General features: G+C 53.7%; 3 protein-coding genes across 3 annotated transcripts; 2 read left to right on the top strand and 1 right to left on the bottom strand.

The window, feature by feature from the left end:
- Window positions 1-349: 349 nt before the first annotated feature.
- Window positions 350-1,732, bottom strand: CTRU02_214242 (udp-glucose dehydrogenase udp-mannac; the record flags this gene model as incomplete). The annotated part of the gene is made up of 1 exon (XM_036729554.1): window positions 350-1,732. One exon carries the CDS (start codon window positions 1,730-1,732, stop codon window positions 350-352), a length of 1,383 nt encoding a protein of 460 aa, XP_036578725.1.
- A 5,589-nt stretch (window positions 1,733-7,321) lies between these two features.
- Window positions 7,322-8,673, top strand: CTRU02_214241 (polysaccharide deacetylase; the record flags this gene model as incomplete). Its single annotated transcript, XM_070206212.1, has 4 exons — window positions 7,322-7,324; window positions 7,379-8,310; window positions 8,375-8,542; window positions 8,613-8,673. 4 exons carry the CDS (start codon window positions 7,322-7,324, stop codon window positions 8,671-8,673), a joined length of 1,164 nt encoding a protein of 387 aa, XP_070060244.1.
- Window positions 8,674-14,271: 5,598 nt separating this feature from the next.
- On the top strand, window positions 14,272-16,354 carry CTRU02_214240 (chitin synthase; the record flags this gene model as incomplete). The annotated part of the gene is made up of 3 exons (XM_036729552.1): window positions 14,272-14,430; window positions 14,485-16,053; window positions 16,130-16,354. 3 exons carry the CDS (start codon window positions 14,272-14,274, stop codon window positions 16,352-16,354), a joined length of 1,953 nt encoding a protein of 650 aa, XP_036578723.1.
- Window positions 16,355-16,590: the final 236 nt, after the last annotated feature.

Below are 16,590 nucleotides of genomic sequence, written 5' to 3'. Positions count from 1 at the left end.
CAAAAAAATCAAAACCAGGACACCAGCCCATGAGAGACAAAGGAAAAAGAGAAGCAAGGAAGAAGAACTCCGAGGTATTACGTCCGTCGTCATCCGTCTGTTACAACAAACCTGTCGTTTGCACCAATGTACACACCCTCTGGCAAACAACAGGTCTTGTGCGCCCAACGATTCTAAGAAATCCCCATGATTGGAAGGGATGGGGGGGAAAAAAGAGAAAAGGAAAAGATCATGAAAGCATGAGGAGGGGATGAGCTCGGTCGGTCGATGACGAAACGAATAGCCACCGCCACCGCCAAACCGGCCCAGCCAGCCCATTTCGCAGCCGCAAAACCTTGGCTTGTCGACTTTAGTTGCACCACATCTCAACGCGAGTGTCCTTCAGCTGACCGAGAACATCAAAGTTGAGCCCTGTTTGCCGGTAAGCAACGATGACCATGTCGAAGCGCTGCTCCAACGACTTGACGTTCCAGCCCTCGGCGTCGTCCAGACGCGGGATCTGCGGCACCGCCTCCTGCTTGACCAGGGGATCGGCCCAGCAAACATCAACCTTCTCCGACAGGACAAGGCTCTTTGCGAGCTCCAGTCCTGGGGAGTTTGCAAGGTGAGATTGGCCCTTCTTGAAGCCCATGCCCACGACAAGGACGCTGGGTCGCGACTTCTCCGCGCACAGGGTGTCGACAGCGCGCTGGGCGATGGCTGATGGACGAGCGCGCATCGTCTCTGTTGCGTGTTGCAGGAGGGGGAATTTGCTGTTGGAAAGAAGGTAGTATGGGTTGACGGGGATGCAGTGACCGCCGACACCGAGACTGGGAGTGTAAGGCATGTAACCGAAAGGCTTGGTCGCCGCCGCGCTCGACACCTCGTAGGGGTCGACTCCGTGGCCAACGCAGGCGTCGGCCATCTCGTTGGCAAATGCAATGCACATCATGCGCTGGCAGTTCTCGTAGAGCTTGGTCATTTCGGCAACCTCAGGTCGCGACACGGGCACGACGTGGTCGAAAACCTGGGAGTACAGGCGGACAATGGCGTTCAGGGAGCCGGGGACCATGTCGTCCAGGCCGGAAACAATCTTGGGGATGGCAAAGGCGGGAGGCTCGACACGGCCGGGGTCGACGCGCTCGGGAGACATGCCAGCGTAGAAGTGGCGCTCCTTGGCGAGGGGGCCAAGCAGCTCTCTTGTCATGCCGACAGCGACGGAGGACTCAACAACAACCACGGAACCGGCGCGAGCGTATGTTGCGACGTTCTTGAGAGCAGACCTCAGAAATGAAGTGTCGACAGTCTGGTCTGGGCGGAGAAGGGTAGGGACTGAGATGAGGAAGTGTGTAGCCGCTGCCATGTCGCTCGGCTTGCAGGTGAACTTGGCCTTGCTCTCGGGGCCAAAGTCCTCCTCGAGGCTCTTGATGCGAGCTTCAGAGACGTCGAAGCCGAGGACGTTGAACTTGCGGGCGAAGTTGGCGACGAGATGCTCCCCAACGTATCCCACTCCGATGACGGCAACCAGGGGCTCGGCATCAAGATCAATGGAGCTGGCAATAGTGGCCAGCTCCTCATCAGACTCACACTCCTCGGTAGGAGGAGTGACGGGGTAGTAACCATCGTGAGAATACTCCCAAGACTCGGAACCATCCTTGGGGGAGCCGGGGGAGCTGGGAGAGCTGAAGGGGAAAGCCTCACGGGCAGCCGGAGACCGCTCCGGAGTGTCGGGGGTGAGAACTGAAGAGTCCATTGTGATGGTGAGAGGGTATCAAACGAACGATGAGTGGTTGTGTGGCAGAACGAGTGGAGTAAGTAAAGATTGGGAGGAGGGTATTATTGATATCTTAAGAGTCGACTTACACTGCCAAGCAGCTAGGGGACGTAGAGAAGGGAGAGAGGCGCGATGAGTTGGAAGAAAAGAGCCTGATTGAAGGAACGAAGGCGGAAGTTAAATGAATTGCCAACTATGGCACTGACATATAATGATGTACCAGCAAAGAGGAGGAGTAGGAGAAGGAGGAGGAGACAACCCACCCAAGTTGGCCCTGCCTTAGCGTGAGCGTCTCGAAGTCGCCCAGACTCTGGACTGGCGGCAGCCTTTCCTTCAGCCGCCTGCGGAAAGCTTTGAATGAGACATGGACATGGCATCAACCGGGTGCCGCCGGGCCTAATCGGGATCCATGTTTGCACCACGGCAGAAGCATGGACACCGTGGTGGTGATGGCTGCGACTGAGGTTCCAAGCCGGTGGCACGCGGCTGGGACAGCGACGGGGCCGTGGACAGATCAAAGTTGGGACAAAAGACGAGATGATAGTTTCAGGTCCACGCTAGCTCCCGGGCAGACCAGAATTGGAATCAAACAGCCGACCATCAGCAATAGTCTGTCCAGAAGCAGTCCATGGCAAGCGGCGTGAAGGTGGCTGAACGGCGTGAAGGCCCACCCCCAAAGCGCAACCACAACCACCTACCTCACCACCACAGGCGCGCTTCGGCAAGACGACACTGCACGGAGAGGGAAACAATAGCGCAATATGGCATCAGCACAACATGAATGGCAGAATCTCTGCACCGGCTGGAATCCAGAACTGTACCAAAAAGGCCAACTCGAGGTGACTGGGTCGGGTCACTCCATAACAACACCATCCAGCGGGATCGCCAAGCTGGCAAGCCCGGATGCATGAAGCAGGCAAAGACACTCATCTCCCCTGCTTGGTCATATCGTACTTTCGCCGAGGACCTCTCCGACGCTTGATGTCATGCAGAATGCCCTTGTCATTAATTGCTGAGGACTTTTTTTTTTCTTTCTTTCCTTTCCCGTCCCCCTTCCCACTGGGGAAAGGTTGCCTGGCCGGCTGAAGGTGTGGTGGTTTCCTCTGGAACTTTTCGAGGGAATGCGGAGTTTGAACATAACAACCAGCTGCAAAGCCATTATTCAAGGTCGTCAGCTGCGGCCGGGGGTACTGGATCGAGATGACCCGGTAAGGGCCTGGCATTACTACTCTAGGGTAACGTTCGATATCGAGGCCGGTGGAGGTACTTGCTTGGCCACCGGTCTTGGAACCGACGATCACAGTCTGGCCAGCCAGGTGGACTCCGTGTTGGGCGAGAAATTTCACTCAATGGACGTGACGTCTTGGAGGCGTTGAAAGCGTTCTTCGACGGGAAGTCTGCGAGGGTATGGTATGTATCGACAGGGGCGTAAGTTGTGGGAGGGGTGAGAAGCAGTGGGGGACCAGCATAGACCTTGCTTGCGTAGTACGAAGTACCTCTCTGGCTGAGGAAAAGGAGGGCAAAGAGTCCGTCCGTATGCGTAATTCGAGGTTGCGGAAGCTACTGTCTTGGCAGACGAATTCGAAAAAAAAGTTGAATAGAACGTTATGTGTCGAAGCGCAGCAAAAGAAAGGCACCAAAAAAAAAAAACAGGGACTGAAGGGGTTGTAGTGGAACGATTGGCCTGAGAAACGAAACAACGGACGAGGACGAACGGACGTTCGGTCAGCTCCCCACGTAGAAGTAGTGCATATGCACGTGTCATGCATATGCAACACGACGAACAGACATGGGAAAAAAGATGACCCCACCCCCGATCAATGCAAGTCTCAGTCCGTGCGGCGGACCTGCCTCGCAATTGCATTTAATTGCATTTTGTGAAGGGTGGGTTGTATTGCATTGTGGCGGGGTTTCTCCTTGCCCCGTTCTTTCTTTTCTGCTTTTCTGACTACCACCCATTCCCTCTCTTTTTACACCCCCCCTCCTTCATCACCCCTCCTTCATCATCATCCATGTACCTTGTCTGTCCCTGAGCTTTTTTTGGCCGAGAGTCTCTACCCAAGGGTTTCCGGACCGTCCTCCACGATCCCGCCTCCACCCCCATCATTCCGCCATCCACCACATCCACCAAATCCACCAAATCCACTCCGATCAAAAGCCTCCAAGCCACAGTCTCTTACCACCGACCCCTGAGTAGAGCGGCCCTACACGTGGTGGAGATTGGAGCCCATCGACCGGCTGTTTCTGTTTTACGTGTTGCCGTGTTTGTTCACCCTCAAGCCCACTAAGAAATAGCGAAGAAGAAAAGAAACGCCAACCAAACGCTCCTTCATTTGACTCGATTCAGGACCAACGCGAAGACAGTCATGCAAACACGCGGCCTCCCATGACTTCCGCTCCACGCATCACCTTATCATTTCACCCGTCAAGCCACAGTTCCTGCTCAGTTCAGCTGACTCTGGTTGTCAAATGATTTTAGCGGCCAGTAACTGGTTCGAGCAGACGTCGTGCCATGGCGATTCTTTTAAACAAGCAAAGTCGTCGCTCGAAACGGAAAAGAGCGGGCGTCTTGGGTTGCGGGACGGAACGCCGCAGCGACCGGAATAGCATCAACGTATGTTCAGCTGGTTTCATCAGCAGTAGCTTTCCTCGTAACGTACTCAAACACCGAGAAGACAATTTCCCATCTAAAGCTCTTCACCATAGATGGCGAGTATAGCTATTTTTGAATTCGAAAAGGGTATTAGACTCTCCAAGGAACGCGTTTCCCGCTCTTACCACGACTAAACTGCAACATCTGCCGACCTGTCTCGGGCACCACCACGGATACGACGCCACAGACGAGGCACTCTACCGGACTCCTGGCACGGGGACGCGACCAGTCTTCTGAGTCGCAAATCGTCTTTAAAATGCTGCTAGAGCCCAGTTTTGCGCATCTCACAACTTGTCACATCGATAATGGCCTGATTGGTGGGACATTTCAATCTCGTTGTGAACTGGCGAAACAGAGCTTGGGAAATCGGGGCATTTGCACTGGTGTCGTCTACAGACAAATGCGAGATGGCATACAATTTTTAGAAATGCAGAGCAACAGTGCCCGCGCCGAGGACGGGTATTGGGAACCGCAGCCCTGCCAAGTTGGTGCCAAGTTGTGCCAACAATGCAGAGAAAACGAAGTGCATCTCACTCGTTGTATGAGGCCGGGGTGGTTATTGGTCCAGGCTTTTACTGCACCACTTCCACCTCATGACTTGTACTACTTCGGCTTCTGGTAATACGAGAAACTCGAGTCCATGAGGCTGCAGTGGTTTACATGACCCATTCCATTCTGGGAGTTTGTCCAACCCAATATGACCTTAACATCTGACTGGTGTTGTTGAGGAATCGTCACTCGGGCGGAAAAGAACATCCGATTCGCAACCCACCAAAGACGCTGGATTGCGGGGTGAAGGATTGAATGCTGACGCTATGACGGCCATTGAAGCAAAATACTGCTTCGTTTCGAGGGCCGATAAGAAGTTTTCCTTGCCGCCCAGGCTGATTAATCATTCATTGATGTTGAAAGAGAGCTTACCGATCCACCACGGAATGATGCAGCATTGAAGAGGAGAAACAGTGGCTGCGCTATTGTGACACTTGGGATGAGGAGAGTCAGTCAAGCTTAACGGGTTGTTTAACACATGGCCTGGGCAGCGTGTGGCCAGCGCTGCCGGCCGGCGCTTTCATCCTTCAAGTCGATTACCAGATCCTCGGAGCCAGTGAGGGACGGGCACATCCGAGAGACGAAAGCGGTGCAGCCCAAAGCGACAGATTTACGGCTCAGCTTGGTACGTTTACCCAAAGTATCAAGCAATCCTCGGTCTCCCTTAATCGGCAATGATCAATCGCATAGACAAACAAATGAGACAAATGGAACGACAACGGACCCTGGGCTGATTCCTCTAGGTCAATTTCCGTCGACCTCATACATATCCTAGTTCCCTTGGACTTGACGCGGGGCAAAACAAGATAGATTGGGTAAGAATTTGGGAGACCGGACGGGGATTGCGGAGGTGTGTGTACGTACCCTCCTCATAAGCTCCAGGGCTCTAGAACACCCCGGCCCTTCCCGCTAAGCCTGTCCTGGCAACGTTCGGATAATTGAATTGTAATATCAACAAGGATGGACAATTCAGAGCCAGGGGTTCTCGAAAGTTGTCCAGCCGGCCAACAGCCGACTACACCCCTAGGTCCTAGTCTCTGATCTACCTCTAGGTCTTTCCCCTGGTCTTGTTCAAAGCACATCATCAATTAATCATCAGGCCAACATGGGTAGCCGCCGTGGATCTTCGTCGTAGCTGGTTGGCTGGTTGGGAACACTAACAGCCAGCCTGCTCAGCTTCTGCAAATCGGCAGAGGTCCCATTTTGTCTTGTCTCACTCAGCCCATCTGATATTATTGAAAGACTTTTCTTTCTTCTGCTTGTTAGCCTGCCAACGCACACTTGGCCCTGCAGCTGGACTCGTACCCAGCACTACATGCGGATCCCAGCCTTCAGTCGGCCAGGTCAGCATGATGATCGGGAGGATCCTAATATTGAATACTTCTGCAACCCAATGTATGGCCAGGGCATCTCGACCCTGAAAGACTCACGGTCTTGAGACTAAGCATGGTTATGATAGTCCAGTCTGACAACGTCAGCCATATCATGTCACCGAGACCAGCCCCCGGATCCGGATGTACGGCTCCAAGAACGTGGGTTGAACACGCGGTGAGTGGCTGCGAAGCTCGAATGGAGTCTGAATACACAAATTTTAGAGGGGCGGCGCCTCGTATTGCGAAAAGTCGGGGTGGGAGAGGGGGCGCCATGTTTCCTTTCGCAAGTGCCGCCTGTCCCGTCTCGTTCCATCTTCTAGTCTATAATTTGAGATCATACGCACATGGCCAGGGCGCCATCAGACTACCTGCCAAGTGCGCCGCCGAGTCAGCTAGTTTTCCTTTACTCTACCTTTCTTGGCCATCCTGAAGTGCTGGATTCGAAGTCCGCGTGCTTGGCAGGACCAGAGCGGAAATATCAAACATTGCAGCGTGGTGCTCGAAAGTCGACTATTGCCTTGACGCGTCTCTTGTAAATACCGCTCCTCGCTGTATTTAAATTTGCCCCGGACTTTCGCTACTCATACCGCTCGCAGTGTCGATCTACCCGAATCATACCCTCTTTGCATCACCAACTGCCTCATACTCTCTAGCTATGCATGCGCTACTGTCTCTCCTCCTCTCGGGGGCCGCCATGGCCGCCACTGTCGACAACCCGCTGAGGAAGCGCGCCGAATGCGGGCCAGGAATTGGGTCTTGCGCTCCGGGCTCATGTTGTAGTGAGGCCGGTTGGTGTGGAAAGACGGCAGAATTCTGCGGCGGCTCGCAGTGCCAGCTCGAATACAGCGATTCTTGCGACACCTTGTAAGGGCTCCCGACGTCTGTGTCGGCGTCATACAGATGCTGCACCATGCTAACATGGCCTTGATAGTTTTCCACCCCCGGGCGCTAGCACGGAGAGCATCCCCCGTCCCGCCCTAGGATCTGTGCCTTATGGTGTGTTCATCTACTCATGCATCATCGGATAGACCCTAACTTGCATGGAATCTAGGCTCAATCATCACGACTTGTGCCAATCCGGGCTCCATCGCACTCACTTTTGACGATGGCCCTTACATCTACACCTCCCAGCTTCTCGACATTCTCGAAGCCCAGAATGTCAAGGCCACTTTCTTCGTCGCCGGCAACAACAAGGGCAAGAAGCGTATGGACGACCCCGCTACACCATGGCCGGCTATTATGCGTCGCATGCACTCCCTCGGCCATCACATCGCCAGCCATACCTGGACCCACCGCAACCTCAACCTGGTCAACAACACCATCTTGAGGACTGAGATGATCTACAATGAAATGGCGTTCCGGAACCTGTTTGGTTGGGTGCCGACTTACATGCGCCCGCCTTACCTGGAGTGTCACGCCGCCTCTGGTTGTCTAGGCCTGATGAAGACGCTCGGCTATCATGTTATCAATGTCAACATCGACACAAAGGACTACATGTACGATACGCCTGCCTTGATCCAGACTGCCAAGGATCGCTTCTCCAGTGGCATCTCGACAAACGCGGCAGCAAACAGCTACATCGAGCTGTCTCATGATGTCCACTATCAGACCGTGGTCAACCTGACCCAGTTCATGATTGACACTGCCAAGGCTCGTGGCTACCGTCTTGTGACTGTTGGCGAGTGTCTCAACGACCCCAAGGAGAACTGGTACCGCCCTGCCGGCGGAGCTCTTACAACGTCAACCGCGCCGTCCAGCACGTCCGCTCGCGCCTCTTCATCGTCGGTGGCGCCTGCTGTATCATCATCCAGGCCTGTAGTGACCTCTGTCTCTTCCGTCCGTACCACTTCATCTCGGGTGTCGAGCTCGACAGTCGCTGTGCCTACAGCCCCAGTGTCCAAGGATCAGACCTGCGGTGGTGCCAATGGCTATACATGTCTCAACTCTGTGTTCGGAAACTGCTGTTCGTACTACGGATTCTGGTAAGATATACAACGTTGTCATGCAATTTAAGAAATGCGGCTGACAATTTGTTCTCAATTCTAGTGGTTCTAGCATGACTTACTGTGGCACTGGTTGCCAATCTGGCTTCGGTTCCTGCGCGCCACCATCAGAGGCTGTCACCGACACTACTAACGGCCTTTGTGGCAAGACGTACAACGCCACGTGCAAGAACTACGGCACAAAGACTTGTTGCTCTCAGTACGGATACTGGTAAGTTTTTCTTTTCAGCCACGAGTGCCTCCTATCTCGGGCATAACCCGTACTGACACGATGTGACCAGCGGCAATTCCGCCACCCATTGCGGGACTGGCTGCCAGCCGCTTTTCGGCACCTGCACATGATCGGGCTGTGTATGTAATGCAGCATATTGCTGCAGCCTGCACCTCGCGTGAAGCTGGCCGCTATTCTGATACAGCGCCGATCCCCGGGAATCACACTCTATTCTCGAGAGATCTGTACAAACCATTTCTTGTGGGACCTGTCACAAGGAATGACAACGAACATGAGGGGGCAAAAAAAAAAAAAAACAATAACAACAAGAACCTGGATTAATTATGGTTTCTTTTTCTCCGGGCAGGCGGGCCCAGGGACCGTCGGAATTGCAGCCTGCGACTGTCTACTTTGTAATTGACAGGCGGTGGGCACGCACTTAACGCACTGCGACCTATCTGATGCCCACCACGATGATTCTACGGCCGGAAGCTGGGTAATATTTGGATCAAGCATGGATGTGTTACAGCAAAGGCGTTGAAAAAAATTGCTTAATAGTAAAACATAATCGAGAACCATTATGTCTCAATTTTCCTTTACGACATTTCAACGGTTGATCTCGTGCGAATGCTTGTCTATGTCTCTAATCCTCCCCCCGCCTTCCTTAGCTAGACATAGGTCCGAGCCCTCAATGTCTTTGGGTAGCAGGCCGCTGCAACGGCTTTATTCTTCGTGGCAACCTTCCATTTACGATGAAGTCTGAGACGTCCTGTGCGTGGCATCGGGAAAAACGCAATTGTCGTGGGTTTCGGTGGTGATGATGGCAGAACTGATTTGCCATGCCACGGTGACACCACGGCGATACCACGGCGGTAGGACATAGCCCGAGCCTCGGAGTTTATCGCTCCTCATAGGAGAGAAAACACACATTTCGATATTTCGCTGCACGACTACGTAAGACGAGGTTTTGCCGAGACTTTTACCGATCCTTTAATGAATAGAAAGTGCATCTCACCCCCCTCGTGCCAAGGCACGGTAGGTATGTCTTCCCAAGAGTTTACCCGAGTGAGCTTGCTGACGTGGGCCATTCAATGGCATCGGGCATGGCATGCGCAGTCAGCAACGAAGCGACGAACGCCAAAAGCTTCGCCCACATTCCCGATGGCGAACATTTTACTAGAAAGGGAGAAGTAGCGAGATGTGGAAGAGGAGCAGCTGTCCGTGCTTTGGACATGGCTGTGTGCTACGGTCGAGACTTTTTTTTCTTTTTTTTTTTTTTTTTTTACCGCCCAGGTGTCATCCCAACGACCAGGGTCTCCGCGCGGACTCTCGGTCCCATTGTATTGAGTCATAAACATCAAATGTTTATTTAGATTGTTTTTCGTCTGTTGTTTGTAGACACAGACTTGCAAACAACAGACGACGTTTTCTCCGCTTCACTGATTGCACGGATGGATAGACGGCGCCAGGCCGTGCCGTGGCGCTCTAATCGACCGCCCAGCCTGACGGGACGTTCAGCTGCAGGCTAGTGTCCTCGGGCAAATTGGCAGCTCATTTTATTTTTGGGATTATACTAGCAGCATAGCTTGCGTGATAGAACGATCTGTCATTCGATTCTATGGGTGGTCCGGGATTGCGATGTGCACGCAAGCCGGAACCAAAGCAATCCCGAGCTGGGTCATGTTGTTGGGATGGTGGAAAATGGGGGCGAAAAAAGGACATGCCGTACGGTAGCATTTCGTGGGGGAATAAAAGGAAAATAAAGTAAAAAATCGATAGTGCCTCAATCAGCCGACGGCAGCAGTGAATACCGTAGTTAGGCAGTCATGAGGCGGAGAGCTTTGAGCGAGGCGTTTTGGGCGACCAAGGATGGGGGAATAGATAGGTACGCTGCATATGCGAAAGGCATTATTGAGGTGACTTTGTGCCTCCCAGGCGACCATGCGGATTGCTTCCCTAGCGCCCTTAATCTTTTTTACACTCTCAGCTTACCTTAACCTCGACGTCGTTCTTTGGAGGAATCCTCGAATCAACTCCCCGGTTCTCGAGATGCCAAGCTTGCGTAACCTTGAAAAACAAGGCCAGGGGGGCTACTGCAGGAACTGGGATGCCGCGTGCTTAGCGCCGCGCCAACCTCTCATCGGGGGGTCTAAAGTGGATCCGCTTCCGCCGCCACCGTCAGACCCACCACCTCCGACACCCCGCCGGGCCCCGATGCGCATACTATCGGGGTAAACGGTTATATGCATAGTGAGGAAATTCCATCATCGGGGATTTAGACGGTTAGGCAGGAAGGAAGCTAAGGGGCGTGTGCATTTTCTCCCGTCCCACGTCCCCCCCTCCCTCCTCCCCCAGTCACCACCATCTCCACACCCGCATCTTCCTCCTTCACACACCACAACCCACCACACCAAACCAAACCAAACCACACCACACACACACACTCCCCCTCCATTCATCTCTGCCCTGTCCTACCTACACTACACACAGTAGTACTATGCTCACTTCTTACATGCAAGCCACTTCCGCATCTCGTTTCTGCCCCGCCCTCCAGCTGTCGTCCGCCCTCTCACAGAACACATGCAATCTGCATCATCCAGCATCGACTCATGTATTCCCTTTTCGGCTGAACAGCTGGGATTGAAGCCCATGATGCGACTCCTTCTCTAGCCTCCGTCCACGAACCATGGCACATCCACAGATGGTGTGATGATGCATCGACGCCACTATTTCTTCTTTTTTTTTTTTCTTGCGCAGCTAGGCTACCCAGAGAGGAGAAGAGTGCTACCATGATTGCACAAACTCTGCACGTCCCGCTGGTCTGGCTTGGCATACCGGGACCCCCTCCCCCTTTCATCTGGACGGGCACAGGACGGCTTCTACTTTGGAAAACTCTTTGTTGCCCCTCCCAGTTTCTATTAACTAGGGGCTACCAATTACCACAAAAGAAAGCGTTTAGTAGCCGCGAGTTCCCAAAACAGGCGCGAAGATGCGAAATGGGATACCACTGAAAAGAAGGGTCCTCTTGGCATATTTGGTCCTCCTATGCTATGGTTATTCTTTCTTTTGGCCTGGGTAATTTGCCACGGTAATACTAGACAGCTGTTAATGGGCCTGATATTGCCTTGGGAAGGATGAGGCAGCAGGGTCCTAATCCGAGTCGAGTCCGAGTCGAGTCGAGGCGAGCGTCGATACCAAGCCAACGCAACCAATCCCGTTTGTCATCCAGTCTCATCCTGTCGTCCGAAGTGCCTTGCAGACAGACAAGAACCACGGGCGCAGCATTGGCAGCATTGGTTCGCTCACACAGATGTTAGACAGCACTGCCTTACATGCCAGGACCATGTACGATGCGGACGACGTTGTTCGTCCGGCCTTTTCGGTCAGCATCCGCGTACGGAGGGAGCTAGAGGCAAACGCAGACACACACACCACCTACATGCGACTCACCACAGCGTGTGCCTGAATGACGGCGTCGGTGGCGGTGGTGGACCTGCCTTACCCTGTGTTTCTGTTGTGCTCAGAGGCCGTCCGCCTCCTCACCGGGAGCCCAGAAATCAAGCTTACTTGCGTGTGGAGGCCATCCATCTGCATGGACAGGCACTGTACAACCTTTTCGCCTGTGCCCATTCTTGCAGCTCGCGAGTCCATAAACACGGGCTTGGCAGGCCGGGGTTGATCTGATCTGATTCGATTCATACTTTTTTTGCTGCCAGCAACCCATGAGATGCCAACCTCTGCTTACTTCTTTGTACTCGAACTGGTTCCCGCCCCCGATCCAGGAGGTTTTCCTGCAAAAGGGTTGGTGGTTTTGTCTCTGGATGAAGTGGTATTGTCTCTAAACGACAGCACTCTTCCCCCCCCCCCCCCCCAGAACCCCCCTACCCCCAAGGACAAAAAATAAAAATAAAATAAAAAACCTCAATCCAGGTCATGCCCAGCCATCAAACGTTTCGTCGAATAGCATCCATCTGCGGCTCTTCTGTTTCATTCGCATCCAGCTGGGGTTATCGAAGCGAAGATCACCCGCGAACACGGGGGCCAAGACAAGGACTTTGTGTGGCCTATGCTGTGGGACCCCCCGCCCAACCCACGTTCGCGCCCAAAATATCTCTCATGGCTGCACGCTGGCTGCACTTCACAACCTCAACCAGCGGTGTCCTGAAGTTGAAACTGACGTGTATATTGGACAGGGGGTCAGCGGAGCTTGACCGCGCTAAGATTTAGGGCCGGATCCTCACCAATCGCTCACCCACCCCCAGCACAAACGACACCGTTCTCCTTGTCTTGCTTAGCGAGCGGCTCCCGTCTTGGGTGTAGCACTAACTTGGAGTGCCTATTTTTTGAGAGGTGTGTGTGTTCGTGTGTGTGCCTGTGCGGCAGTGTTGTTTCTTTTTGCGCCAAATTTGCTGCTTTTGCTGTGTTTTCTGTTTTCCACACCATGCCGATGTTGTCGTTGGCCGACGCCACACAATTCCTCGGACGAGGCCGATCCCCTTTCGGGACATTTTTGGTGTGTGAAATGGTCCTTCTCAATATTACACACACAATGCATAGTGACATAGTCACAACTGGCCGAGTCCTAGTCGCCGCCTGCTGGCGATCATGGCGGTTCTCGGATTCAAGCGAATCTGCCGGGCAAAATTCAGCGGCGGCAAGCAATTGCGAGTAACCAAACAGTCGACAACCACGCAGGCGGATGATACGAGCTCGAGCCAAGATGACCGGTGCCGAACCAGGGGGCGTACCGAGTGAACCGTCAAACCAGACGTACCGTTGCTTCTCCATCCAACCATCCACCTGCAGCCGCCATGCTGTTGAATTCTTTTTTTTCCCACCCTTCTGGGACCAGGATATGTTATGGTACGGCTGTCTCATCTCCACCACCCAACCACACGTTTGGTGGGAAACGTCTTTGGATGGCCGGTTTTGCTCATACTAACCCAAAGGCGTTTGATGTACCTCGTGGCCGAACCATGTCCAGGTGGGCATGATAGAATCAGGTTGCTTCCATGCTCGTTGGCCTCCTGCTTGCCATCTTGCCCAGCTGACGCTAGATGCGGCATCATTGTCGCCATGCCCGCTTGCCAGCCCGAATTGTTAATTCGGGCCAGGCTAGAACTGCTGCAATCAAGCAATAGTCCGAATTGCGAGACATCACTACACGTCGTTCAGAGAGAGAGAGCGAGTCAATGTCAGACCAAGGTCCCCCCATCTTACGGAAGGACCCTAGGCGGTCCATGCCCACACCCACCCCTGGTCGTGAAGCTGGCTGCCACTACTCTCTACCTGAGCCTGAGCTGTGCTTTGATTCTGGAGAACCCAGAAAGCTGGACGGGTCAACCGCCTCGTGAGGCTAGCCCGAGTCGAGGAGTCTAGGTCCGGCGTGCTGAATGCTACCCTCTTTTTACCCATGCCGGCCCTCTTTTTCTACCCTGCCATCCCATCCGCATGAATATAGATTCCCTTCCACTTCACACCTTTCGCTTCTGTTCTTCACTTCGGCAAGAACTTCTTTCTGTTGTCTCCGGCAGTCATCACACTCGTTTTTGTCGTTGGCCCCCAACCAGGATCTTGATTTGATCCTTGACTTCCCCCACCCCGTCTGTCGACAATTGCTCTTATTCCGGCCTGCTTGAAAGTCACCTACTCTTCTCTCGCCGTCTTCCTTCGACGCTCCCCTTCCTCCTCTTCTTCTTCCTTATCCGCATACTCGAGCAAGCATCACCATGCGGACCACACCTTCTCCTCCCATCCCCCCACCGCCTGCCATGATGGAGGCTGGCCGTATGGCTCCTACCTCTGGGCACTCTACACCAGCTCGTAGCCAGCGTAGCCTGTCTATCCCCAGGCCTTTCAACCCTTCGAGAGTCCAGTCCCAGGGATCGGTATGTTGATATAAGCTTGTGCTCGATATGATTCAAAATCGCTGACTCGAACAGTCCGTGGTTGGTTTTACCACCGATGACCTGCCCTTTGGCCAACGCACTCCCCGTTACCAGTCATGGCAGTCCCGCGGCGGCGAGTCCGCTGCTTCTTTCGTATCGTCCGTCCAGCAAGAGGAGGCCAAGCTTAGATGGGACTCTGACGCAGAGCTCAAGCTCGTGTCCAAATCGCTTCTGTGCTTACAGAAGTGGTGCCTGCTCATCGGCCTGCTCTGCATCAATGCCGCTCTGATCTACGTGTCGTTCACGTACCACGTCGCCCACTACTTTTTCATGGTCCTGCTCAGCTCCAACACGGTCCTCCAGTTCATTATGATTGTCTTCATCGTCGGTCACTTCCTCTTCAAGTCCATCTTTTTCTGCTTCCGCCGCAAGGAGAAGGTGCCCGAGACCCCGGAGCGCATGGTTCTGCTTCTGCCGTGCTACAACGAGACGTATGAGGAGCTTACTCGCTCGCTCGACTCCCTCGTTGCCCAAAAGAACATTGACGACCACCCTCGCATGATCTTCATCGTCGTCGACGGCAACGTCAAGGGCCCCGGCATGGAGAAGACTACTCAAGAGTACCTCCTCCAGGATATCCTCGAACCCGGCCCAACCCGTTTCTTTGAGAACGGCTACCGTGCCCGTGACGGTCTCTTCATGCCCACCAAGATCCAGACCGGCTACTACAAGGGCCTGCCTTACCTTTTCGTCGGCAAGCGCTACAACCAGGGTAAGCGCGACAGTTTGTGCTTTGCCCGTTCTTTCCTGTACCACTTCCACAAGCGCTCCGTCAACGTCATGACCATGTTTAACAACGACCTCTTTGAGCACGTGGGCAACGCTTTCGTTTCCCAGGGCCTGGAGAACATCGAATACCTCGTTGGTATGGATGCCGATACCGTCTTTGACGAATACTGCATCTGGGAGATGTTGAGGGAGATCCGCAAGAACCCCAAACTCGTCGGTGTCTGTGGCCACGTCTGTGTCGATTACGATGGCAAGAACTGGGGTCTCTGGTCGCTGTACCAGTCCGTCGAGTACTCCCAAACCCAAGGTCTCCGCCGCATGTTCCAGTCTCGTATTACCGGCAAGGTTAACTGTCTCCCTGGATGTTGCCAGCTGATCAAGATTGACGAGGCGACGTTTGGTGATGAGGTCCTCCGTGAGCGCTTCGGATACTGCCCCAAGCCCAACGATCTCATGACGCAGCACATCATGGGTAACTACTCCGAGGACTCCATTCACGCCAGTATCATCTTCTCGCTCTTCCCTCAACGTCAGACTGCCCAGGCTCTTCGCGCCAAGGCATTCACCATCGTTCCCCAAAACTGGACCGTCTTCCTGTCGCAGCGCAAGCGCTGGGCCCTTGGATCCATCTCTAACGAGTTCGTCATGATCTTCCGCCCCGGTATCATCCCCATCGAGCGTCTCCAGTCCATCATCGCTGTCCTTACCTGGTTCATCACTCCTTTCATTATGGCCGCCGTCGTTGCTCTGATCATCATCTTCATTCGCCGTGGCGACGAGTTGGTTCGTGATCCCGTCTTCATGGGTCTCTTCGGTCTCCTCTTGGTTCGATATGTAAGTTTCCCCTTTCATGAAATCCTCCCTGGCGCGTGGCGTTGGTGTAATCGAAACATGGCTGACGATGTCGCAGATCTACTCTTTCTGCATCGGCTTCTGGCTGCCGAGAAACACGCTCGAGCGCATGCAGTACTTTATCGGATACTTTTTCCACCTCTGCACCTCGCCCTTCCTCAACATGATTATTCTCGGATACTCTCTGGTTTACTCGGATGACTTCAAGTGGGGTAAGACTCGAGAGGTCATCAAGGGCGACGACGAGAAGGCCGACGCTGAGGGCGGTCGCGGTACCCATTAAATTGGGGATGCTCGTGGCAAGGCTCGGAACGAGCGACAACACAAAAGCATGACGGGGGCTGGCTGAGTCCAGCTCACTGCGGAGCCCCACCACCCTTTGGATTGCGTTAAGGATCCAACAGGATCGCGTCCTCTCACACCTCATTACAGAGACAAGTTTGCTGTCTAGTGTTTTTCTTTTGCATTTCTTATCATTTTACTCGTCAAAATCATTTACGTGGCGTTTTTTATTATTTA

This window comes from Colletotrichum truncatum (assembly GCF_014235925.2).
Source record: "Colletotrichum truncatum strain CMES1059 chromosome Unknown Contig_0010, whole genome shotgun sequence".
Taxonomy (NCBI): Eukaryota; Fungi; Ascomycota; class Sordariomycetes; order Glomerellales; family Glomerellaceae; genus Colletotrichum; species Colletotrichum truncatum.
The sequence above is the reverse complement of the archived record's forward strand: the minus strand, read 5'-3'. Positions and strand labels throughout refer to the sequence as shown.